General features: G+C 45.0%; 1 protein-coding gene and 2 pseudogenes across 3 annotated transcripts in view; all 3 read left to right on the forward strand.

Annotated features, from left to right (window-relative positions):
* LOC148033822 (transducin family protein / WD-40 repeat family protein) overlaps positions 1-26,155 on the forward strand; it is a 124,134-nt gene that overhangs the window by 88,027 nt on the left and 9,952 nt on the right. For all 3 annotated transcript variants that reach the window (XM_087681830.1, XM_087681828.1, XM_087681829.1), the window contains exons 9-10: positions 20,643-20,712; positions 20,811-20,849. In XM_087681830.1, coding sequence (XP_087537956.1) covers positions 20,643-20,712; positions 20,811-20,849 — 109 coding nt within the window. The remainder of the gene's footprint in view (positions 1-20,642; positions 20,713-20,810; positions 20,850-26,155) is intronic.
* LOC148033823 (uncharacterized) lies at positions 16,735-17,328 on the forward strand (annotated as a pseudogene).
* Positions 17,419-18,559, forward strand: LOC148033824 (uncharacterized; annotated as a pseudogene).

Here is a 26,155-nt window from a genome sequence, read left to right on the forward strand (position 1 = left end):
TCTTGCTGACAAGGTCAAATCAAGGCAAGCTGTGCCTCGTACCTGATTTGGTTTTAACTACACATGAAAATAGCCACGTGGAATGTGCGAGGAATTTGCTCTCGCCACAAGCAACATGCCATGTGGACGGTATTGCATGAAAATCAGTGGAATGTCCTGTGCGCTGTTGAGCACAAGAGTCACGGTGAAGCCGGAAAAGTAGTGGATCGCAATGGCTTTCGACTATTCTATGCAGGGACACAGGCCATGCATTATTCGGGAGTGCTCATGATTATACATGACAAATATCAGCCTGTGCTTATTAAAAATGATGTTCATGGCCGCTTTTTGGTGATTGAAATTTTATTCGAAGGGGAAATCTTATGGCTACTTGGCCTCTATGCTCCGAATGATTCGTTATCTCGTCGGGAGCTTTGGCAGACTTTGCAGGCCTCCTTGTCACTTGGCAGACGAGGCTTCTTCATGGGGGATTTTAATATGTGTGTGGATTCTTCCCAGTCCACATCGGAGCATTCGGTGATGGACGCGCCTGAAAGTCGTATGTGGCATAAGTTGGCTCTTTCTGTTCTTAAGCAAGATCTTTGGTCCTGGCTACACCCGTCTTCTACAGGGTTTACTTTCCATTCGGCTCAGTATGCAACAACATGGTCGCGACTGGATCGTATGTATATTATGCAGAATGATGACTTTCTTCCCGAGATGCTCGACATTAAGGTGTTGCAGCAATATGCTTTGTCAGACCATTTCCCTCTACAGCTTGAGCTGCTTGCACAACCCATTGCACCTTTCAAGCGATTTCTGGACCGCCTCCCTTTGCGCTTCAACTCATCTTACCTGAAGCATGCACTCTTTCAGGGCTATATGCAGCAATTGATTGACAGATTTGTCTTGGACTTCTCTTCTCAGGGCACTGCGTCTTTTGAAAGATTGCTCTCTAATGTGCAACGGGTTGCTTGGCAGTATGGGATTTATCATGCCTCTCTTTGTCGGCAGCGTCGCAAGGCAGCAGAGGATCTGCTGGCTTTGGTTCGTTCTCTGCTGGTCGACACTCCGGATGATGCATTTCTGCTTGCACTAGACATGCGGCTGGCCAATCTTACTAAAGCATTCTAGTTAAAATCATATCAGCAGGCAAAACTGCAACATCTGACAGAAACTTTGCAAGATAGTGCATGTCAGACCCATAAGTTCTTTCGAGCGCTCCATGCCTCTCCTGCTCGAGAAAATATGACCAGACTCGAGGATGCAGAAGGCCACCTTATCCTGGATCCGCAGACTATTGTGCATATGTGTAGGAATTATTTCCATGACCTTCTCGGTTCCACCTCTCCCCCTTCGGCCCAAATTACTCAGGCCCGTTCGGCTTTTTATGACCTGGTCCGCAATCAGCTTCCGCAGGACATGCAAACTACTATGGAGTCTGATATTTCTGAGACCGAGGTTATGGACGTATTGCTACACTTACCTAAGGATAAAAGCCCGGGTTGGGATGGTCTCACTAATGAGTTCTTTGAAGCTTTTGCTACCCAACTGGTGAAACCTTTGCAGGCTTTGTTCCAGCAGGTGTGGGAAACGGGGATCATGCCTTCCTCATGGAAAGAAGGTCTCATTAAACTGCTTCCAAAAGCTCCTTCGCCATCTAAGTTGACACAGTGGCGCCCAATTTCTTTGATGGGTTCAATGTACAAAATCTTTTCCAAGGTAATGGCGAATCGGCTCCATAAGCATCTCCCGGCCATTGTGCACCCTTTACAGTATGGTTTTATTCAGGGCAGAAATATCCTACACAATGTATTGAATGCTCAACTGGCAATTGATTATGCCAGGCATTCCAATCAGGAGGTCGTACTGATTCAACTGGACCTGGAAAAGGCTTTTGACTATCTAGACTGGTCTTTCGTTGCTGAACTTATGTCTGCTATGGGCTTTGGTCCACGGATGTCTAGTCTCATATACACTATTAGTGCTGCAGCGTCTTCGCGGGTCATGCTGAACGGAGGTGTTACTGAGCCATTTGTCCTTGCCCGCTCTGTCAGACAAGGATGCCCTTTGAGCCCTCTATTTTTTGCCCTTGCCACACATCCAGTTCTTTCGATGTTATCTCATATGGCAGCCTCTTCTCAGTTGGCAGGACTGTCGCTTCCTACAGGACAGCACTTCATTGGCCAATCCCTGGCGGATGATACTTTTATGATTTTGCGTGCAGACAGGGATAACCTTCGAAGAGCATTGGATGTTTGGGGCCTCTTTGGTCAGGCATCCGGCCTTCGCATTAACGCCCTCAAATCAGCCATTCTCAGCTGCACGGAGTCGGATTTGCAGTCCTTGGACTGGCAGGGTCTGGTTGTTCCTCGTGGCTCCATTGTCAGGCACCTTGGGTACCCTTTGGGTGTTGATGTTCCCCCAAAGCAGCTGCTGCAGTGGATTTCTCAGAAAATGGTGGCTAAGTTTATGTATTGGAAATCTCAAGCCTGGCCTTTCCATGTTCGTCTCAAAGTGGCCCAGGCTATTATGTTGCCAATGCTCACATATTTCTTACCATTGTTGCCCTGGACTACTACGACTCTCAATGCTCTTACTCAGTCCATTCGTTTCATGCTATGGAAGAAAGACTCATTGCACGCAGGTATTTCCTGGATCTCTTGGTCGCATGCGTGCACTCCTAAACGCATGGGTGGCGGAGCTATTTTAGATGCCCAAACTCACATGCAGGCACTCCGTTGGTCGCTTTTCCGCGCCATGTGCTCGGATCATCATCCATGGGTTGATATAGCCCGTTATTTTCTTGAGGGCCAGGGGCTTCAACATGGCAATACCCAGATCCGGAGTTCTTGGTGGCATGTTCTTAATGCTGATTCGCGGTTCTCCAGCTCTTCTTCGTTGCTGCTCACTCATTTGGTGTGTTCCTGGAAACACGTCCTTCAGAAGGCCCAGTGGCATCCAGCGGAGGATCGCCTAGCTGCTAACTCTTTTCAATTGGAGTTGCTGGCAGTTTCCCGTTTACTTGCATGGGACGGTAAACAGGACCTCAGACCACAATTCAACCGGATGGCCCGTTTGGGTTTGTCTTCAGTTGCGGATGCCACCCTTGCCAGTCGCAATGTGCTTATATCTTTTCATACAGCCAGGCGGCTTTTCCGGATCCCTCGTGGTTACAGGCCTTTATGGGAACAGCTTTTGAGGGTGCTCCAGAGCAGACAACCCTTTCCTGCCCTTGCTTCGGATCATCCCTGGCAGGATTGGGACCTACAAGGCCGGCTGACCGTAAGCAAAGCTTCTGCTAACCAAGTGTATCATATTCTGATTAAAGATCATCAATGGCTCGTCACCAAAGTGAATGCTTTATGGGGATTACGTAAATCCCGGTCATGGTGGAGGGAAACTGTGATGGCGGGCTGGTTGAACAAGACACCTTTCAAATGTAAAGTCTTTCTTTGGAGAATGATGGTTGGTGGTCTTCCGCTTGCTTCGGCTCTCTCCAAGCGACGAATCTCCAATGGCCACTGTTTCTTTTGCACCACTGCTGTGGAATCCGCCCGCCACCGATTTATTTCTTGCCCCCTCGCAAAGAAAGTCTGGTTATTTATGTCGGCTGTTTGGCAAGGAGTGGTTGGTCCCACCCTGCGCCCCTTTGATTGGGTTTTTGGGCAGCCCAAATACCCCGCTCCTGCACAGCCACATATGAAGCTTGTGTTTCATTTTCTTCGATATTGGGGCTGCTGGCATAACTGGACCGTCCGGAATGCTTTTCTTTTTGACTCCGCCTATAATATTCAGCGGCATATTGCCAGGCTTAAGGGCCTCTTGTATTGGCAGTTGGATCTTCTCCGGCATTCTGATTTGCTCTCTAGGGAGGACTTACGTCCCTGGCATAGGGCAATTTCCTCTGCATCTTTGCCATGACATTGTAACTTGTAGCATTTAGAATCTCTTCACATGATGACTTAGATTGTCGTCATGTATCTTGTAATCAAGTAATCTTGTATTTTTTTCGTAATTAATATAATTACCTTTTACGAAAAAAAAAAAAGAGAGAGAGAAATGAAATGAAATGAAATATTAATGTCTACAAAAGGCCAAAATGACCTATGAGCTCCAAATGGTACTATCTCATGTGGGTATGGAGGACCTAGCTCTAGCTTGAGCAATAATCCCCTGTATTTGCCTATGAAGGTGTTGCCGGTGTTTGTGTCGAGGCCTAGGATGTTTGGATTGACTAAGCTGAACTGCTCGATCAATCAGTACTCCTGTGTGTGGACTGTGGCGGTGAGAGAGGCTCTCGTGTGGACTGTGGCTGTAACTGTATTGAAGTCTTTTGAGTCTCCTTTGCAAATAAGTTTGTGAGCTGCCTCTGTGAAGGGCCTCAATGTCCTGGAGCAGTTGTACTCTTGAGGCACATGTCACGAAGCTGACGTATCTCAAGAAGAAAGAGGTCAAGGCATCGCTGATTGGTAAAATCCATGACTTTGGATAGTGGTTCAAATCCGTCTCTAAAGAGATAGTGGAAACGACCACGGACCTCATAATACGGTGGGCAGCAGCAGATATAATGCTCCTCTGTCTATGGCTCTAATTGGCATATTTGGCATATGCGCTCCTCTGGTGGGATGGATCTATATCTGCTAGTCTCAATCTCTAGTTGATGTGAGGAGGTGCGCAACTGGCCAATAGTACATTTGATCCCATGGGAAAGGTGGGTGTCCATGTATCTCGGGCGAACAATAAATCCATCATCTTTAGTATGAAGGAAATGCTCCTGGTAGAAAGCCATCTTTGTCCCTAGCTCTTGCCCTGGCATCAACCATGTCCGCCTGATATCCAAGTGGGTAAGATCCATCCTGATGATCTTGCAGATCTCTAACCGGCTTAGATCAAGAGATGGTGCATCAAGGAAGTACTGGAAGGGGGTAACTTGTCCATGCTAAAGCCATGCAACTCAAACCAGGCCGACATTTGTGCATACCAACATGAAGTATCACCCTCTCTGACAAGATGCATGGAGGACTCTAGGGCCAACCGTGCATATCTGTGTCTGGGTAAGTCCCATAGGCTATGTATGTATGCGATCGATCGGGTGAGGGCCTCTACCACAATCGGTGTAGCCGCTAGCTCGATTCTGATAATCTCATGGGGCACTGAGGCCTTACATCTGATTATCTTGGATATCATGGACACTAGGGGTTTCTCCATCGACCTCCCTATGTCATAAGTACGCCCTGATCTGCTATGGTGGTCAAGACTGGGCTCCCATATCTATACTTCATAAAGTAGTGTGGATGTGACCAATGTATCGAAGAGCCATAGCTTGGTGCAAGGTTCTTGGAATTGCACCTGTGAGCACATCCTCTCCAAACCACCTAGTGCTGTGTATCCGCAAGTCAGTCTAGTGTCTGCTGCCTCACGCATAAAAAAGGTGGGCCCTGTGAATAAGACTCCTAGGTATGTATAAGAATCCACATACAGTAGGGTAGAGATGGGCTAGAAGAGGAATCTCTGACATCTTGGAGAGTGTGTTGTACTTTGAATGAATCCCAAAATGCAGCAGGCAACCTCTATAAGTGATCAATTGTTTCAAATGTAGACAATAGAGTCTACACTGGCTGAAATTGGTAGTAGGCATTAGGGCAGCCTGCATAGTGCAAGAAGCACAGGGCTGTGTGAAGATATGCTAGGGTTTGCACTGAGGAAACACAATATACACGACCAAGACTAAAACACAAAGACTCAGATAGAGATAAGCAAAACTCAAATGCAAAACGCTAAATATAAAAACTCAAAACTCAAACATAGAGACAAATATAGAGGGAAGAAACTTTGAAGTGAACGAATGTTGTAAATGAATGTAGTGTACAGAATGCCCAAGGGTAGAGTAATGCATTGTTGGAGAGTGATGTCCATAGTAATAGGGAATGGCTGTCTCAAGGCCTCGGAATGTGGGAATGTCGTCTCGAATGGGGACGCCAAAATGGGACGGGGACGTCCCCTGTCCTATCTCCAACAGTCGTCCCCCCGTCCGGGCCGTCCTGTACCCCGTCCCCTGTTAGGGGATGTTTTAAAGAGGATTTTTTTTGGATGGAGTGGATGCCTTTTAGGGGGTGGTTTTTTTATGTTCTTTGGTAGTATACATACACCCACACACATAGTAACATGGGATCGGTTTTGGGGATAGGGACGGGGACATGAATAATGAATTGACATCCCCTGTTGCCATGAGAGGGGGCTCTTACATGGGGATGAGACTGGGACGGCAGGAACCTACAAAATGGGCATCCCCTATTACTATGCCCACACATCCATCCACCACATCACATGCATACATTTTCAAATGCTATTTATGTATGTTGTTCCCTCCCGCATCCCACCCCTGTCCCCATTCCTTGCTTTTAGCCGTCCCCCGTCCTCGACCCCCTCCCCATCTCTGTTTCCATTCCCCGTTCCATGTTACTATGGTGATGTTCCACTGGAGATGGATCTCAAGTCTGTGACCAATAGTCGGAGTGTGAAAAAAGAGGAAATTGCAGAATGATGATGCCAAAAGGGGTTGGTGCACCAAATGCAAGTAGGAGAAGCTGTGGAGATGGAAGGCGGTCCCGAGATGAGTATAAATGCAAGCTATGGATGTGGCCTAGATGAGGTGGAGCACCAGCACCTATCGCTTGGAGGAAAAGATCCCAAACGCTTGGAGGAAGAGGCTTGTTCGCCGGTCTGGGACCAAACACAAGTTGCAGAAGGCGATGAAGATGTTGGCAACGATTGGAGGATGTGAAAGGCAGCTTGGAAGGGTGTCTCTTAGTGGGGTTGGTAGTTGTGGAAGAAGAGACTAGGTATTGGAGTAGTAGGAGATGGAATGGCAGCAGTCACGAAGGCTAGATAGCCATGTGGAGGTAGACTAATGGCTGAAATCTGCATACAAGGGTGAGAAACTTGCAAAAAGGGATGAGGCTGAATGGTGGGCAACTGATCTATTTATAGATGTTGAAGGGTGCCCTAAAAAATTTGGGTTTTGGGGGACCATTGAAACTATCTTGAACCATGCACTAAATTTGTGTTTTTCATTAATTAAGCATGTTTTGGATCTATTTAAAAATGGTAATCAATTGTAAAGTGTGTTTTAGCTCAACACCCTCTCTTAGGTCCAAAACTAAGCCTAAAAGGGAAGGTTGGCAATGTTTAACCCAAGGCGTCCCACCCCAAAGTAGTTAGGGCAGCGAACAAAGGGTACACGTCGGCTGCCCAGTGGCCTACCAAGACTATAGTGGTGATGGCTATCTTACTAAGGGAGTCCAAGTAGTCACCCCAGAGAGGATGGGGCATTGGACAAAGAATGCTTGTCGATTGCCAAGTGGTGTACCAAGCCCTACAAAGGCGGATGGAACCACATTGAACTTTTTTTTTTGTGGTGATTAATTTTAGGGATGGCGGTTGATTAAGGAACAGTGACCTAGAAGACGTGAGTAGAGATGGTATACCCAACACATCACAAAATAGTACAAGCTTACCCAACCCCTTGCAGATGTCGATGACATGGGAAAGGTGAAGAAGTATCGTGTGAAGAAGGATGGTGGTATAATCCGCCAATGGAAGCAACTTATGATCCGTCTAGTGGTGCTCTGCACAATGGGACATGTAGTATGCTACATGTTGAAGAATGCTCATGTAGTAGGTGCCACTTGGACAGTGTGTCCCTCATGAGAAATTTTTCACTTGACGAAGCGCCCTAGTACAAAGATGATGAAATCATGCAGTGCATAGGGGAAGGTACAACAGGGAAGGTACAATCTGTAGAGTACCAAGAAGGGTAGGAACGCCCTCTCAACATGGATGTTAATGCTGAAGGAGGAAGAGGAGCCTAAGGATGTCGGTCTTCATGTGGGGCCGAGAACCATGTGGATGAAAATGATGAAGCATCTTTGTTGGAAGAGCAAGGATAGAAGTCACCACCCTAATAGCATTAAGAGAGATGTTGCATGATCTGTTGTGAGAGAGGAAGCCTCCGTGCTGGTAGAAGAGTAAAACTCCAAGTAGATGGAATCATGAAAGGAACGGCGTGCATCTCCTGTCTCTAGCTTAGAAAAGATTGGTGCAAGCTTGCATGTTAACCCTACAATGAAATACAAAACCCTGTAAAAGAGATCAAAATCTGCAAGCACAAAGGTGAGTTTTGAGATGCTAAAAAGAAAACAAAACTAAAAATAAAGGAAAGCAAAGCTAAGTGCAGTGCAATGAGTATATAAGTATGCAATGAAAGTCTAAAAAAGGGAAAGTCTAAGTGTGTGGCCACCATTGTATACGACGAGGTGGGAAAGTGGTCCTAGAAGGTGCAGTGGAGGCTCTAAGAATGGATGTGTAATGTTCAATAGCCCTACAATGAAATACAAAACCTTGTAAAAGAGATCAAAATTTGCAAGCACAGAGGTGAGTATTGAGATGCTCCAAAAAAACACAACTGAAAATAAAGGAAAGCAAAGCTAAGTGCAATGCAATGAGTATATAAGTATGCAATGAAAGTCTAAAAAAGGGAAAGGCTAAGTGTGTGGCCACCATCGCATACGGCGAGGCGGGAAAGTGGTCCTAAAAGGTGCAGTGGGGGCTCTAAGAATGGATGCGTAATGTTTAATAGGTGAGCCACTAGTAGACCAATCAGCTAATCCTTCAGGAGTAGTGAAGAAGATAGACTATTAAGGCTATCCATGTGCTATATATCTAGCAGCCAGGAGTAGATAGTGCAGCAGCGGGAGGTGTAGCTCCACTGGAGTGGCGAGACGGAGTGGAGGCAATTGCAGCAATCTTTGTTGCAGTTTTCTAGGAGGGAGATCTTGGGCCTTGGTATGACACTTGTTGTCCACATGGCCCGACCTTTGGCAATGTGTGCAAAACCTATTTTTCTTAGAAATTTGCTGCCAAAGGAGTCATGTTTCTTTGTTTCCGTCGGAGGAAGTGGTGTCACCCTTGTTTTGGCTTCCCTTCATATCTCACAAGTTCTTGCTTGCCATTGTTGGTTTTTCTTTCCGAAGAAGAGGCAAGCAACCCTCTCTGCTTTGAATAAGGCTGTGATGAGGATTTCTTGTGGACTCGATCGTGGAGACTTGCGTAATGCAAGAATTGGCACTCAAACTTATAGAAGGTTGGTAATCTAGGCTATGAGATGATGTGCTGAATGAAGTTGAAATATTTTTTGAACAACTTATTCAAGAAGAATATATCTTGATCGTCGTTCAACTTTGGGGATCAAGTAGTAGCAAACTCGGCAAGTAATTACCGATATTTGGCCAACTTGACTTTCAAATCATTCCCTTCCTTAATGCAAAACTCTTGAAGTTGAAAATTGAGATTAATACGCTGAGTGCAATCTCAAGCTGCATAGCGGTCAATGAGATGACTCCAACACTTAGGTGCGAGGGGAAAATGCTGTAATTGAGAGTGGAACTCAAGAAGCAGCCCTTGCATTAACTCAGCATTGGCTCTAGCATTGTGGGCTCTCCATTGACAGATGTGTTCAAGGTGAGCTAATCAAGGGTCTACTCGGTACTAATCATGAGGTCCCAAAGTGCCTAAGATTGGAGCACTTGTTGCATGAAGTTCTACTAAGTAGTGAAATTCAACCTGTTAAAATGAGTCTTATCCATGAAGGCATTTTTGGCCATTGCAACACGAGTGATAGTGCTAGGAGATGGACAAGGTGTGTAATGGGGGTAGGGTGGATAGGGAGGATATGAAGATGAAGTGGAATACACTTGGGAAGTAATCCCAGAGTGCCCACCATGCATACGAGAAGTGTGCATAGCAGATGCAAATGTGAGCAACGGCAGATTGGGTATGGGCATGGTAATTGCTTGTGGAGCCCAAGGTGGAGAGATAGGGACACAAGGAGCAATGGATAGAAATCCCAGTGTAGGAGTGACCCAACGGATGCGTGACTAGAGTCCATAAGCAGAGGATGGATATCCTTGCGTTTGAAAGGTCGTGTGGGGGGTTTGTGAGTGTTCGAGGGTAGTGAGGCGGATGCCCATCACAGTCGTCTCCCAGAGTAGAAGGATGTGGTAAAGTGGGGGTAGATGGAAGGTACAATGTTAAAGGGTGGCATTCCCCCTAATGATGCTCCAAGAGGTGGAGTGAATAGAGGGTAGGTTGGTGGTGGGAGGGAGAATGAGAAGGTGTTAGGAGCGGAGATGGAAGATCCAATCCCTAGTGTGCTTTGAGCAGAAGTGGAACGTAATCGAAGATTTTGGAATGAAGATGCGAGTAGGTCAGATTGTGAAGAAGATAGCGGCGGGATGAGAGGAGTTGAGGAGTGTGGTTTACTTGCTCAAATGAAATAGATGGTAGAGACATACATGATGAAGGATATTTGCTTCGAGAGCCTTCTCTATTAAAGTTAACATACTAAAAACCATATGACTTTTGCACATCAAAAGGAGAAACAAGAGAAGGTTTTGGCTCATACGACTCAAAAGGGTTATATGAACCTAACATAATGCTTGGCTGAGATAAAGGAGATGGATCGCGAGACGCGCCTAATGTCGTGGTCCCTCCAAGATCTGACTAGTCTTACCAATCGGTCTAGACGGAGTAGTAGCACTCGTTGGAGAAGTGTAAATCAAACTATATGTGATGTGCAAGTGCTCTTTAAACTCTTCATCTGTGAGATGACCAAAACAAGAAGAAGAAGATGGTAAAGGTGAAGGTGTGTATACTTCCTCCTTGAGAACATAATGCCTTTTTAGAGCCTCCAAGGATGGAGAAGCTTGATAGGGCATCATAGGAACTGAAGAAGAAGGTGCATGAGACATTATGAGTCAGAATGGAGTCACGTGTGAGTCTCGCACAAAGACTCTTCACAATCACTACAAGATACTCTTTAGAAGAGCATCGGCTCTAATATCATGTGAAGCGGGTTTGCATTGAGGAAACACAGCATGCACGACCAAGACTTAAACACAAAGACAGAGACAGAGACAAGTAAAACTCAAACATAGAGACAAACATAGAAAGAAGAAACTCTGAAGTGAATGAATGCTGTAAATGAAGGTAAGAGTGTATAGAATGCCCAAGGGTAGAGCAATGCAGTGTCAAAGAGTGACATCCACCAGAGACGGATTCCAAGTTTGTGACCACCAGTTGGAGTGTGGGAGAAGAGAAAATTGAAAAACGATGATACCGGAAGGGCTTTTAGCACCAAGCGCAAGCAAGAGAAGCTGTGGAGATGGAAGGTGGTCCCCACATGAGTGTAAACGTAAGTTGTGAATGTCGCCTAGATGAGGTGGAGCACCTGCACCTGTCACCTGGAGGAAGGTGTCGAGCTAAAATATGCATTACTTGGTGATTAGCCTCTTAAACAGCCCCAAAACACACTAAAAATGCTCTTTTAGAGAAACCCTAAAACGGGGAGTAGTTCGAGAGAGTTCAGTGGAAACCCTAAAACGGGGAGCGGTTCGAGAAAGTTTAGTGGAAACCCTAATTTTTGGGGCCCCCTTCCACATCTATAAATAGACAGGCTGCCCCCATTCAGCCATCATCTTTGTTTGCAGGTTACACCAGCCCACACACCCTCTGCTATTATTGGCGCCCAGTTTTCAGCCTGCAGCCCGCCTCCATCTGCTGTCCAGCCTTCATCGACTGCAGCCACATTATCTTCAGCCTTTCCATTGCTGTAGGCGACAACTCTCAGCTGCTGGCGACTGCTCCAAACTTTCCCAGATTGCTGTTCAGCTTGTTGTCCATCATCTCCAGGGTCAGCCAGCCTGCATTTTCAGCATTGCAGGCCTTGACACTCTCAGACATTGTTTCAGCCTGCTGTTTAGAGCAGACTTTGCACAGTTTCCAGCCTCCGATCGGTGGTACACTGCTGGGTTTACCGGTTTCCAGCTTCTAGACTACTGCGTTTTGGTGACCAGCCTGTTGCCATTCACTATTCAGCACTCCTACACTCCAATTGGTGGTCAGAGACTTGGGATCCATCTTCGGTGCACATTACACTCCGACATTGCTCTGCCCTTGAGCACACTGTATACTCTTACATTCATTTACAGCATTCATTCACTTCAGAGTTGTGTTCTCTCTCTCCCTTCTTCTGTTTGTGTTTGAGTTTTGAGTTTTGCATTTAGGGTTTGAGTTTTTGAGTTTTGCGTTTAGAGTTTGAGTTTTACCCTCTGTGTCTGTCTCTTTGTGTTTCTGTCGTGGTCGTATACTTTGTGTGTCCTCAGTGCAAACCTTAGCAGTTTCCTTCACATGATATCAGAGCCGGTGCTCTTGTAAAGAGTATCCTGCAGATATTGTGGAGAGCTAGTCTTTGTGCGAGGCACATAATACGACTCGTAACCGAATCACAATGTCCCAGACACCTTCTTCTCCAGTTCCTATGATGTCTTATCAAGCTTCTTCATCATTGGAGGCCCTGAGACGACATTATGGACTCGGTGAGGAGGACGACACTCCACCTTCACCAGATTTCACTAACATGACAGAGGAGGACTTTGAGGAGTAGTATCGCAACAAGTATGGTGATGTTTACACCTCTCGTATTGGTTTTGCTACCACATCCGGACCGGTTGGTGAGGCTGGCCACCTCTCCCATCATGGAGGACATATGGCATTCGGAATGTCTGGCGATCCATCTTCATAATCTCTGCTAGGTCCAATATCAAGTTTGTACAATTCTTTTGTATTGCATGAATTAAAACCCTTGTCTGTTTTTTCTTGTGAGGTACAGGAGCTGGATGGCTTTGCATATGTGAACGTCAATAGAGGGGGCTCACGAAGCAGACAAAATTCAGGTACATCCACAGCTTTTGTTTCATTTGAGCATATCACATACTTCTCACTTCCCTCCCATCCCATCCTCTTCTATATCACACCTCATTATCTTTTCAAAACCTTGAATTACACTCCACATCTGCATCATACACCCTAGGGGTTGGATCTTCCATCTCCGCTCTTAGCACATTTTCCTTGTCCATCCCATTCTCTACTTCTTTGCACCATGGAACTTCGTTAGGGAAAATGCCACCCTTTAACACAGTGCCTCTTACCTTTCAGCACATGAGCATACCCATAACTCCTGGGACGACTGTGATGGGCATCCCCCTCACTATCCCCAGCTTCACATCTCCCATGACCACTCATACGCAGGGGTTTCCATCCTCAGCTTATGGTGCGTCTTCACACTCTCCTTGGGTTACACCTACGTAGGGATTCCCATCTTCTGCTCACTGTGTTCTCGTTCCACCTCCTTGGGTTCCTTATGTGGCTACCATGCCTATGCCTAATCAACCCATCTCTACCTATGGATCCATCTTGCACACTACACGCATGCCTGGTGGTCACTATGGGGCCCATTCCCAAGTGTACTCCACTCCCCCATCCTACACACACTACACTTCTTCACACTATCCATCTCTGAGCACTACCACTCCTATTACAATGGCTAAGAATGCCTTTATGGATAAGACATGTTTTAACGGGTCAAATTTCACCACTTAGTCTAATTTCATGCAACAAGTGCTTGAGTCTCAGGGTCTTTGGGACCTCGTCATTGGTCTAGAGTCTATGTCGGACCCTCGACTAGCTCACCTTGATTACATCCGTCAATGGAGAGCCCGCAATGCCACCGCCAATGTTGAGCTGATGCAGGGATTACTGTTTGAGTTTCACTCTCAGTTGCAGTACTTTCCCCTTGCGTCAGAGCGTTGGAGTCACCTTCTCGACCGCTATGCGACTCGTGATTGTACTCGGTGTATCAATGTCGACTTTGAGCTTCAAGAGTTCTCTATTAAGAAAGGGGATGATTTGAAAGTCAAGCTGGATGAATATAGGCGGTTACTTGCCGAGTTCGCTACTACTGGCTCTCCAAAGTTAGATGATGATTAGGTTACATTCTTCTTGAATAAGTTGTCCGACAAGTAGTTCAATTTCATTCAACACATCATCTCCCAACCTAGATTGCCAACCTTCTACGAGTTTGAGTGCCAGTTCTTGCGTTACACGAGGCTGTATGATTAAGTCCACAAAAAATCCTCATGACTACCTTATTCAGAGCAGAGGGGGTTGGTTGTCTTTTCTTCGGGAGGGACAATCACTAGTGGCAAGAACTCGCTAGATGCGAAGGCAAGCCAATCAAAGGGTAACTCCTCTTCCATAGATGGAAACAAAGAATCTAGATCTATCTGGTAGCAACTCCCTAAGAAAAACTGGTTTTGCACACATTGCCAGAGAGCAGGCCATGTGGACGAGGAGTGTTGCTCCAAGGCCCAAGGTCTTCCACCTAAAAAGCCTCAATAGACCGCTTGCGACTGCACAGTCCAGTGGGGCTATGTCCTCCGCTCCTGCTTCATCTGCTCCTTCAGCATCCGTTGTTGTTGCTGTTGGACATGTGGCTTGAGTATAGCCTCAGCGGCCCATCTCTTTCACTACCCCTGAGGGATTGGCTAAGTGGTCTGCAGGTTTCGATCTTGTTGCACTTCATGCATCCATCTCACCTTTCTCTCCACCTCGTCAAGCGTTCCGTTGGCAGAGCTGTGCTATTGGACATATGCGATGGTAGCCACCTTCTTCGACTCGCATGCCTCTAGGTTCTTTCGGATACCGTAGGTTAGTCTAGCATTCATGTTTCACACTCTTAGAGTCGGGCCCATAGGATTCATTATCCCTAGTTCTTTTCATTTTTTAATCTTTCACTGTATTTTCTCACACACATATATATTCATCACATTTATTTTGCATTAGATTTTCTTTCTATTCTGTTTTTCTTTGGAGCATCTCACTACTAACCTCTGTGTTTGCAGATTACTCTTTAACATCCGCTTCTTCCCCCTGTTGTACCTTACTCTTTGCATTGCATGATTACGTCATTCTTGTACTAGGGCGCTTAGACAAGTGAACAATTTTCCCACGAGGGACACTATCCAAGTGGCACCTGCTGCATGAGCATTATTCAGCATGTAGCATACTTTGTATCTCATTGTGCAAAGGACCACTTGTGCGGATCCTAAGCTGTTTCCATCGGCAGCTGTTGTTCCCACATCACCCTTCTTCTTCATCACATGGATACCTCATCACCTATTTTTTCTCGTCATCGACACCCTAAGTGGATAGGTTAGCTTGTACTGTTTTGTGATGTGTTGGGTATACCCTCCCTACTCTCATATTCTAGGTTACTTTTACTCAATCGGCCGCATCCCATCAAATTTACTTCACTTTTTTGAAAAAAAGGAAAAAAAAAATCCATGTAGTTTCATTCGCCTTTGTACGGCTTGATAGGCCACTAGGCAGCCGACATGCACCCTTTGTCCGATGCCCTGTCCTCTCTAGGGTGACTACTTGGATTCCCTTGGTAAGATAACCATCACCTCTGTAGTCTTGGTAGGCCACTGGGTAGCCGACGTGCACTCTTTGTCCGATGCCTTGGCTGCTTTGGGATGGAACGCCTTAAGGTACATAAATATTAAAATGGCTGGCCTAACCTTCTATGTACCCGTAAACGGCGTTTCGGAGAGTCCGGACCGGGACGAAAACGAGAGCACACCGTTTCGTGATCCTGCGGCCCGCCGGCCTCGTTTCGCGTGGTTGTCCAGCGCCGTGATTCTCCTTTCCCACTTTGTCTCGACTCTCGCTCGCGCATCTGTTCTTTTTCTCCACCTCGGACCTGTAGCAATGATTCTCCTTTTCCACCTCGGACCTGCTACAACCACCTTCCGCCTCCTCTTCCTCTTCCTCTTCCTCTAAGCTCTTCTTCTTCTCCTTCTTCTTCAGACTTCTCCTTCTCCTTCTCCTTCTCCTTCTTCTTCTTTTTTCTCTTCTTCTTCTTATTTCTTCGTCTCCCACTCCTTTAATCCATTACCTAGGTCCTGACTCCTAAAGGCTAATCATATCATGGCGTTGGACCCATATTGGAGGCACGTCACTCCGATCAAGGGATACGAGGGCTCTGGCGGATCAAAGAAGTGGCGGTGCAACTATTGTGGATTGGAGAAATTGGGGAGTGTAACGCGCGTGAAAGACCACTTGGCTTGCGTTCCCAACAAAGACATCGGGCCTTGCGTAAATGTCCTGGCAGAAGTAACAGTAAGTCTCCATCTTTGGCGTCAAAAGCGTATGGGTATTGAGTTAGAAGAGGATGAATCAACACCACATGGGGCTAATGAAGCACAAGTGGGGCAAAGAGAGGCTAGTAGGCCTAGTGGCGCTAGCTAAATTGGAGGTGCCAGTGGCCCATGAAAAAGAAGTGCATCCATATCCATATCGGGTCCAAGTGCAAAAAGGACCCCATTTCCATATTTTAGTGTTGATGGGCAAAAGGGCTCCTTGCATGGTGCAAGTGTCCATGCAGGACTTCAGAGGCAGGCAATTGTAGAGGCAACTAGGAAACTCACACGCTTATTTATTCGGTGTGCTATCCCTTTCAATGTGGCCACTACACATCAATGAAAGAAAACAATCAGGGCAGTAAGCCGCATAGGGTGTGAGTGGAAAGGTCCATCCGCAGATGTATTACGCACACGGGAGCTTCGAAACGAGAAAGCACCCATAGAGGCTCAATTGGAGCCCTTAAAGGAGACATGGGTGAAATATGGATGCACAATATTATGCGATGGATGGTCAGATATGCGTCGAAGGAATGTTTACAATGTTTTGGTGTATTCATGTAAAGGCACCATGTTCATTAAGGCCATCGATGCCTCTGCCTCAGGTCTTACCATCACAGGAGCTTTTATTTGGGAGCACATGCGATAAATCATCATGGACATAGGAGTCCAAAATGTGGTGCAGGTGGTGACAGATAATGGAAGCAATTGTGTGTCTATGGGATGTATGCTTGAGGAGGAGTTTCCTAGCATAGTATGGACTCCATGTGCATCCCATTGCCTTGACTTGCTTATTGAAGATGTTGGGCAAATATCTTGGGTGGATGACATTTTCAAGACGGCAATAAGCATGGTAAGATTTGTGAAGAAGAGGCCGTCCGTCAAAAGCATGTTTCGAGCCAATAGCACACTTGAGCTATTCAAGCCCTCCACCACTCGGTTTGCTTATATGTTTACTATATTGGAGAGGTTGATACGGGTCCGTCCAAATTTGATACGGACCATTGCATGCCAGAAATGACTCACATGGAGTGAGAGAGAGTCTTTAAAGGCTCTTGCTTTTAGACGCAATATTTTAAATGAGAGTTGGTGGATTGAGGCAGAGGCATTGGTGAAAAGTCTCACTCCTATTTACATTGTATTGCGCATCACTGATATGGAAGGGAGTACTTTGGGGCTTCTATATGAGTATATGGATAAAATTGGCAAGGCCTTGCTTCGCAATAGCTTTTTGTTCCAAGATAAGTAAGTTTTTGTTTAACTTTTACACGGGTAATTATTTGGTATTAACGACTTCTAAATGATTGATCATTATTCTAATATCTAAGTTTTTAACATATTTTATCTATAGGGTTGATGAGATTCGCGCAGTGGAATGCACGATGGGATTGGTTCCATAAACCAATCCATGCTGTCGCACATATCTTGCATCCCCTTTGGCGTAGCGAGAAGTAGTACACTAGCAAGGAGTTAGAGGAGAGCTTCATGGAGTACATGAGGCGCCTCACAGGGGATGATATAGATATGATGAGAAGAGTAGAAGATGATTTGTTGGCATTCCGTAATCATTCTCTTCATTTTGGCCGACCCACAGCTAGGCTTCAAGAGACATAGCTTCAGCTTGTTTCTTGGTGGGAGAAATACGATAATTGTGCTCCTACTTTGATATGTGACTCGTGACTTTTATATTTTGAATCTTGATTATCTAATGCATTATGCAACCTAGGTAACAAGTTCTGTAATCTATTTCCCACTCAAATGTTGATTTTGCGGCATGCATGTTAGCAATTGCCAATTACTTAACCTCAATCTTTTAAATTTGAATAGAAACCCATTGCCATTCGGGTTCTCTCGCAAGATTGTAGTTCAGGGCTTGCTGAGAGGAATTGGAGCACATGGGCCCTCTTCCATACCAAAAAGAGAAACAAGCTCACAACTGCCCAGTTAGAGCGTTTAGTGTTTTGCCATTGTAATCTCTAGCTTCTTGAGAGGACCGCTCTGTCCCCTGAGCCTTCACAGGTAAATTGGTAACGATTAGTATTATATATAATTAGCTTTTTAACCTTGAGTTCTTGATACTTGACATTGCTAATTTGCTTGGAAGTTCGATTGTAAATTGTGATATGTATGAAGCTTGAACATTGAACATATTGAATCTCCTCTCATATGATATATCTTTGTCTCGTTCACCTTTATAGGTGAATGTTGATAAGATTGATATAGAGAAGGTGTGTGATATTCCGCAGATACCACAGGAGGAGCGGGATTTCTACTCCATGCTCTATGAGGAGCTATCGACACTGGTGCATGAGACTCGTGCACAGAGGAGGATTAGAGTAAGGGCCACACGTAGTCGTGCATCATAGGCAGAGTCAGAGCCAGAGTTTGAGGATGAGGCTAAGGCTGCTTCATCAACTTCTCGATCAGGGACCTCGGAGTTGGACGAGGAGATGGTGCACAAATCCTCAGAGTCTAGATGACTCGTGATATATAGGAGTCAGTTTAGCAGTGCAGAGCCCAGACTAGAGTTGTCGGTTGTTCATTGATGTTGATACTTATAGCCTCACTGGACTTTGGAGTTTTGACAGATAATAGATTATTCACATGACATAGTTACTATCATTGTATCTTGATTTTACTTATTATGCATCTTGATTCTTGTTCCATTGTTCTTAATGCCAGTCTTCACTGCTCTTTAAAGTTTAGATCACAGATTATTCATGAGTCATAAATTCTAATTCATTTTGTTATCTTATATTTTGAAAATTGAGTCTTAATTGTATTAAGCTGTCTTAAGTTTTAACCATTGAGTTCTTAGTCTTGACTCCTTAATCTTCACTCGTGAGTCCTGACTCGTGGCTCGTAAAATGTGTAATGAATCATGATTTTAATCATATGACATGAAGACTCAAAGTTTTGTATGTACTATGAAATTTGAATACATGTTGTTGTAGACATTGATGTATTTATATATCCATATATTACTGTATTTTTTTTAGTGTACAATCCGAAACGCCGTTTCCCCGTTTTCAAAATTTGGTCGAACTTTTTTCCGTTTCTGTTTCCCCCGTTTCCGAAACTACCCTGTACTATGCTAACCTTTCAGCTCAGTTTTAGGCGTGAGAGGAGTGTTGAGCTAAAATATGCATTACTTGTTGATTAGCTGCTTGAACAGCCCCAAAACACACTAAAAATGCTCTTTTAGAGTAAAACCCTAAAACAGGGAGCGGTTCGAGAGAGTTCAGTGGAAACCCTAAAACGGGGAGTGGTTAGAGAGAGTTCAGTGGAAACCCTAATTTTTGGGGCGCCCTTCCACATTCTTGTTTGCAGGTTACACTAGCCCACACACCCTTTGCTGCTGTTGGCACCCAGTTTCTAGCTTGCAGCCCGTCTCCATCTGCTGTCGAGCCATCATCGACTGCAGCCACATTATCTTCAGCCTGTCCATTGCTGTAGGCGACAGATCTCAGCTGCTGGCGACTGCTCCAGATTGTCCCAAAGTGCTGTTCAGCTTGCTGTCCATCATCTCCAGGGTCAGCGAGCCTGCGTTTTCAGCATTGCAGGCCTTGACACTCTTAGACACTGTTTCAGCCTGCTGTTTACAGCAGATCATGCACAGTTTCCAGCCTCCGATCGGTGGTGCATTGCTACGTTTACCGGTTTTCAGCCTCCAGACTATTGCGTTTTGGTGACCAGCCTGCTGCCATTCACTATTCAACACTCCTACACTCCGACTGGTGGTCATAGACTTGGGATCCGCCTTCGGTGGACGTCACACTCTAACATTGCTCTGCCCTTGAGCACATTGTACACTCTTACATTCATTTACAACATTCATTCACTTCAGAGTTGTGTTCTCTCTCTCCTTTCTTCTGTTTGTGTTTGAGTTTTTGTGTTTGAGTTTTGAGTTTTGTGTTGAGGGTTTGAGTTTTTGAGTTTTGCGTTTAGGGTTTGAGTTTTACCCTCTGTGTTTGTCTCTTTGTGTTTTTGTCGTGGTCGTTCACTGTGTGTGTCCTCAATGCAAACCCTAGTAGTTTCCTTCACGGAAGGGACCCGAAACGCAAGTAGCTGGAGTATGTAGGAACTGTCGCCTTGCTGGTCTGGGACCAAATGCAAGCTGCACTGCACAGGCTGGAAACAATCTTGACAATGAAGGGAAGCTCTGATACACAGCCAGTAATTAGGGCGAAAACAGCAAGTAAGGTGTTTGAGCTCCAAGTTATCACTAACTTAAAGGTGTCATTATGTCAGAAGCTTCTCATCTCGGAAAAGTTTCACTTTTTTAGCAGTTTTTTATTAGATCAAGTTCTATATCAAGAAGCAACTCGGGTGGCTGAATGAAGCAGAGCTATTTACTTTTGTACTTTTTGGTGGGCTTTTACCCCTTTTGGGGAAGATAAGTGTGTGGAGGCTCCCCTTCAGCAGGAATATTTTTGAGGTTTTTGTTTTGGTGGTTTTTTTCCCCCCTTTTTTTTGCCCCGGGGGGGTGGGGTGGGGGTGGGGTATGTTCACTGCATATTTCAGATGTCATTTGTGCAAATGGCTGTATCTATACTCGTGCAGGATCAACAAAGCAAAGAGCTATCTCAAGGGCATGTGGCTAAGCGAGCAAAAAAACTTCAGAAAAAAGCAAGTTTGGGTGGAAATGATTTTCATGCCTATTGATGGACTTGTTGATGTTTATTCACTTACTTCTTCAGGTCTTTACTTGATATTGTTTTACACAGGAAGAAGAAATAAAGCTACCTCCAGTTATATCATTTGCTGCAGGTTTCTTTCTCTCTTTCCTTTAAGATTATTGTAGCATCCTAAGCTATATCATTTGCTGCAGGTTTCCTTCTCTCTTTCCTTTTAAGTTTACTGGTAGCATCCTCCCTGGCAGAATTCCTTAAATGAAATGATTTGATGCTCCTTTTTTATAATAGAGAATTGTGATTAGGTGTTTGAAGATTTGGATATAACATCATATGGCATGTGTGCTTGATTTATTGATATATAGATTAGAAGTTGCTATGTGGTGTTACCAATTTTACACAAATCTGGTCTGTTGTACCATGAAGCTTAAGCTGACCTGCCTTGAGGCTGCTGAGTTCCTGCTCTCTAACTGTCCCCTTTTCCTCCTGCCCAGCCTTCCACCCTGCTATGCAACCTCTCCTCATTGCCTTGCAGGCAAGCTCTTCCTTCATGCTGCCCCTCAGTCTTCACGCTGCCACCTCAAGTAACCAGCACCCATACTATCTGCCGGCTGCCCTGCAGACTTCCCCACAGCATGTATGCTGCCCCTCCTGCAATGAGCATCCCCTCTCCTTATCCTTGTTGCATCCCTGGGCTATTCCTCTTGCTTGCTGCCCCCCATCCCGCCATTAGTATCTCACCGGCAGATTCCAACTTTTAACCTCCTGCCTTCCTCCTTTTCTCATATCCTCTCACCGGGCAGTCCTCTTTCAAGTGCTTTCTTTGGCATTTGCCCTTTCCTCCTTGATCCTTCCCCCCCCCCCCCCCCCCCACCAGGGGGATTGAACAAGCTGAGCAAGCCTCACAAAATCATGAAACAAGAAACCTCATAGCAGTCAAATGAAGGAGAAAAGTTGATTCGTGAGATTGTGGTCCCTTCAAGTTGTTGCAGGTTGAGAGATATCTCTGGCTGATTATACTCACACAGCCCAGTAAACATATTTGCCTTCAGTATTCAGCATTCATACTCTACAGGCTTGAGCATTCTACTCTCTCTCTCTCTCTCTCTCTCTCTCTCTCGCGCGCAGATTTCAGCACACACCAAGGTTGCATTTTTAATGTTTGAGGGTGAGCATGAGGGCTGTGAATTGACACAAGGCTGAAGCGTGTGGAGACACATAAGAAAGAAAGTGAGTTTAATGTTTTTGTGCAGGATTTGCTATCAAAGAAGGAGAAAAGATTGCATATTCAGCTTTTTACAATAGATTTTTATTTTAAATTGCTTCCGATGGAAAAGGCATGTTTGGGAGGAGTGAAGAAAGCCCTAGCAGGCTGCTTTTTGGAGTCAAAGGGGGCAACCCATTGTTTTGTGTAGGTGCTTTAGGTAACTATGTCTTTAGAAATCGACGTGGAGTTCCACGCTATTATGGACAGTAAGGTCTTGGTGGTGTTGACTCTTCCATAGGATCAAAAGATGGATGGGGAGAACTTTCACATTTGGCAGGTTATGATGCTTGCCATCTTGGAGTTTTATGATTTGGTAGAGTTTGTGACTGAGGCCATTGATCGTCCATTGGCCCAATATCTTTCCAAACTTTCCTTTTCGGAGAAAGCAGTGTCGGTGAAGATATAGGTCCACTAGGACAAGCTAAATGCCCACATTTGCTCCTTGGTCACATTGAGTATTTGTCTAATGCTTGGGAGATATGACTAGAATTAGATCAACTCTATAATAGGATGATTGTAATGAAGTGGGTTTCTTTGGAGGTGCATATATGAGCTTTGAGCCCAAGCAAGTCTACTTCCATGCGTGAGCACACGAACAAGTTTTGATAGTTATAGATGGATGTTTAGAATGTGAGCAAGGGGACTACCTCTGAGAACATAGACCCTTAAGTGGCAGGAGTTGGTTCCTATGGTCTTGGACCAAGGGAAACAATCGCATGGTATAAATTTGCAAAAATCTGAGGCTCTTAGGAGTCAAGCTTCCCTAAAGGCGGGGAATCAAAAATAGAAGAAGGAAGATAAACAAAAAGGATAAGGAGTCCACTCACATCATCTGTGGTAAGATAGGTCGCTAGAAGAGAGGTTGCCCTAACAAGGATAAGAAGGATGCTAAGGAGGAGAAGACTACAAAGCACTTGGGTGAATTGGTCGCTTCTTCCTCATCATTTTACATTGAGAGGTTATTGAGCCTTCTTCACCGGATTTGTTTGATGCAATGTTGATGGACCAACAATCTCAGGAGTGATTGTGGATAGTTGCGCTTCATGTCACGTGTCCCCTTCTCTAGATAACATTGCTCATATGCGTTTAATACATGGGTATATTTTGATTGGTGACAATTCTTCCATTTCGATTTAGGGCAAGGGTGATATGCAATCGATTCAGGATGGGTGTATCGATGCTCACACGTCGGAGGTTCTCTATGTTCTAGGCTTGGGTCATCATCTTCTTTTGATGAGCAAGATTTGTGGTCTTGGCCTCATGGTTGAGTGTAACATGATTTTTTTTTGGGTTCTTGATGGAAAGATTAGACAAGCGCTTTGCTAGGGGCATGAGGAGAACGGTATCTACAAGATGCGGAGTTCTTCAACCCTTACATCTTTTCTTTTCACTTCCCCGTCTTAGATCAAACTATGTCATGCTTAGTTTGGCCACCTCAACTATGAGTACCTTTGGAAGGTAGCTCGTGATCCACTTGTGTGTGGATTGCCAGCTGATGGAGTGAGCATTTACCATATGTATATTACATCAGTGGTAAACAACATAGAGATGTGATTCCCAACAAGGCTTCTAGATGGGCAAAGGAGCCCTTGGAGCTTGTTTCTATAGATTTGTGTGGACTGATGCGGATGGAGTTTCTAAAGGGGTGTCTTTATTTTATGTTGATTGTGGATGATCACAACAGGATGACATGGATATATTTTTTGGCTTTGACATTGGAAGCTTTCTCCAATAAATTAGTGGTTCATGACAAAAGCTTAAGATTGTGAGATCTAACAAGGGTGCAAAGTTTGTCTCCAGGAAAGTAGCTCGGTTCTACGTTGATCTAAGGATTCATCAACACCGACAATTCTCAAGATAATGACATATGGAGTGAAAGACCAAGAGTGTGATCAAGATAGCTTGGACTATGGAGCATTAGTAAACACTCTAGTGTCTGTGGGCCGAAGTAGTGATTAGTGCAGTTGACATCCTAAATCATTCATTGACATTTACTGTTGCTATGACTCATTTTGAGGTGTATTTTGGACTAAAACCGGATGTTTTCTACTTCAGAGTAATTGGGTGTGGTTGAGTTTCTAGTTGCAGAGGAGGGGAGGGCTACGGGGGAGGGGGGGGCACCCTATTCTTAGAGATCCAGGTGATAGTTGGGTACTTGAATCGGTGCCTCTGGAGCCTATGCCTCTTGAGGCTCCACCTATAGATGAGGAGATTGCTTCTCCATTGGATTCCTTGCTGGTGGATGCTTGAGAGACTTCAGTAGAGGCAGAGTGGTGAGGAAAGTGTAGGCCTTCTCTTTGTTGGGCTCATGGGATATTCTAGGATGTAGGGATTGAGGGGCTTCCCGAGGAGCAGCAGCCACATGATGGCTCATGGTGATCTCAAAGAAACTAGGCGCATTCCATTGAGCTTATTTGCACTAACTATGGTTTGATGACCTGTGCCATGTATGATAGGGAGTTGATATCGTTGAAGGAGGCAATATAGTTTGATCATTGGCAAAAGGTCATGGAGCAAGAGCAAGTCTATTAAGTAGAATGACACTTAGTACCTTGTGCCTTGGCTCGCTCATTGTTGCAAGGTAATTGGAGTCAAGTGGGTCTTTAAGACCAAGTATCTTAGCGGTGGCATACTTGGTCCCCACAACCCGTATGACCACCATTCTGATAGTCCTTGCTCTTGCTAGCAATATGAGATGGCCAGTTTACCAATTCGGTATCAAGTCCGTGTTCTTGAACGACGGCTTCAAGTAGGAGATCTATGTAGAGCAACCTCATGGCTTTCCTACCTTAGATGGTAAGGTATACAGGTTAAAGAAGGCCCTCTATTGCTTTAGACCAACTCAGGTGACCATGTCAAGATGGTCCATGAGAAGTTTGAGATGATGGATATGGGGCTTTCCTACCTTAGATGGTAAGGTATACAGGTTAAAGAAGGCCCTCTATTGCTTTAGACCAACTCAGGTGACCATGTCAAGATGGTCCATGAGAAGTTTGAGATGATGGATATGGGGCTTCTTCATTTCTTCCTAGGTCATGAGATATGGTAGATTGAGAGGGGGATCTCTCTCCCCCGATAGTGATGTGTAGGAGCTCTTGACAACCTTTCAAATATAGAAGTGTCAAACCATTTCTACCTCCATGGATCCAAATCGGAAGGCTATGGCTCATATAGATTCATTGTTTATGGATGCTTCTCGCTATAGACAATTGATTGGAGCGTTGATTTGGCTTCTAAATACTTGGATTGATTTGTGCTTTCCACTTGGTGTGCTCGAACCTTAAGAGGTCTCGTTGGTAGGTTGCCTTATAGATATTGTGGTTTTTGAGGGGAACCCTCGTATAGGCTTCTTTTATCCAATAGGTGTTAGTGGCTTGGCTTTGGTGTTACGAGGCTAGACATATCCAAATTAGACTAGTGATGTTGATTATAGACGATCAATGACATGCTATTGCTTTTTCTAGGTATAGATGTGATTTCTTGGAGCAACAAGAAGCAGCCTACACTTGTCTTTTCATCTACAGTGGTAGAGTACTTAGCGGCTTGTTCAACCACTTGTGAGACCATTTGGCTTTGGAGGTTGTTGGAGGAGCTTGGTTATTCACAAAGAGGAGCTATAGCACTTCTATGCGGCAATGAGAGTCGTATGACCTTAGCATAGAATTCCTTGTTTCATGCTAGGGTGAAGCACATAGAGATCGAGTATCACTACATTTATGAGAAATTCTTGGATGAGACTAGTGATGTGGAGCATTGCAATTTGCAAGGTACAAGATAATGTGGCAGATTTGTTTATCAAGGCACTTCCTCAGGCCATTCTTCATCAGTATTCTAGATCCCTTAGCTTCATGTCGCGACTCGCATCCAGGATCTAAGAGGGGGTGTTAGATATTTGGCCATCCCGAAGACAGACATAAGCATGGATATGATAGATTAGGTAGTTTTAGGCAAATTCACAATGTATAGGAGCAAGTCTAATAGTATCTCAGCAATTGCCAATAGTTTGGACATGCTTTTAGGTAGATCAGGCAGGTGACTGGGCAAACAGTTTGTGAAACTAGCCTTTGTTCCATGGGTGGGTGGTAATTTCTTGATTACAACTTAGTTACAATAGTACCATTTACTACAAAATTGAGAAATGCAAATTAATTTACAATCTTGGACAATGGACACCT

The sequence above is a fragment of the Lygodium microphyllum genome, chromosome 7, assembly GCF_053477565.2.
Source record: "Lygodium microphyllum isolate KBCC chromosome 7, Lygodium_microphyllum_v1.1.10, whole genome shotgun sequence".
Classification (NCBI taxonomy): Eukaryota; Viridiplantae; Streptophyta; class Polypodiopsida; order Schizaeales; family Lygodiaceae; genus Lygodium; species Lygodium microphyllum.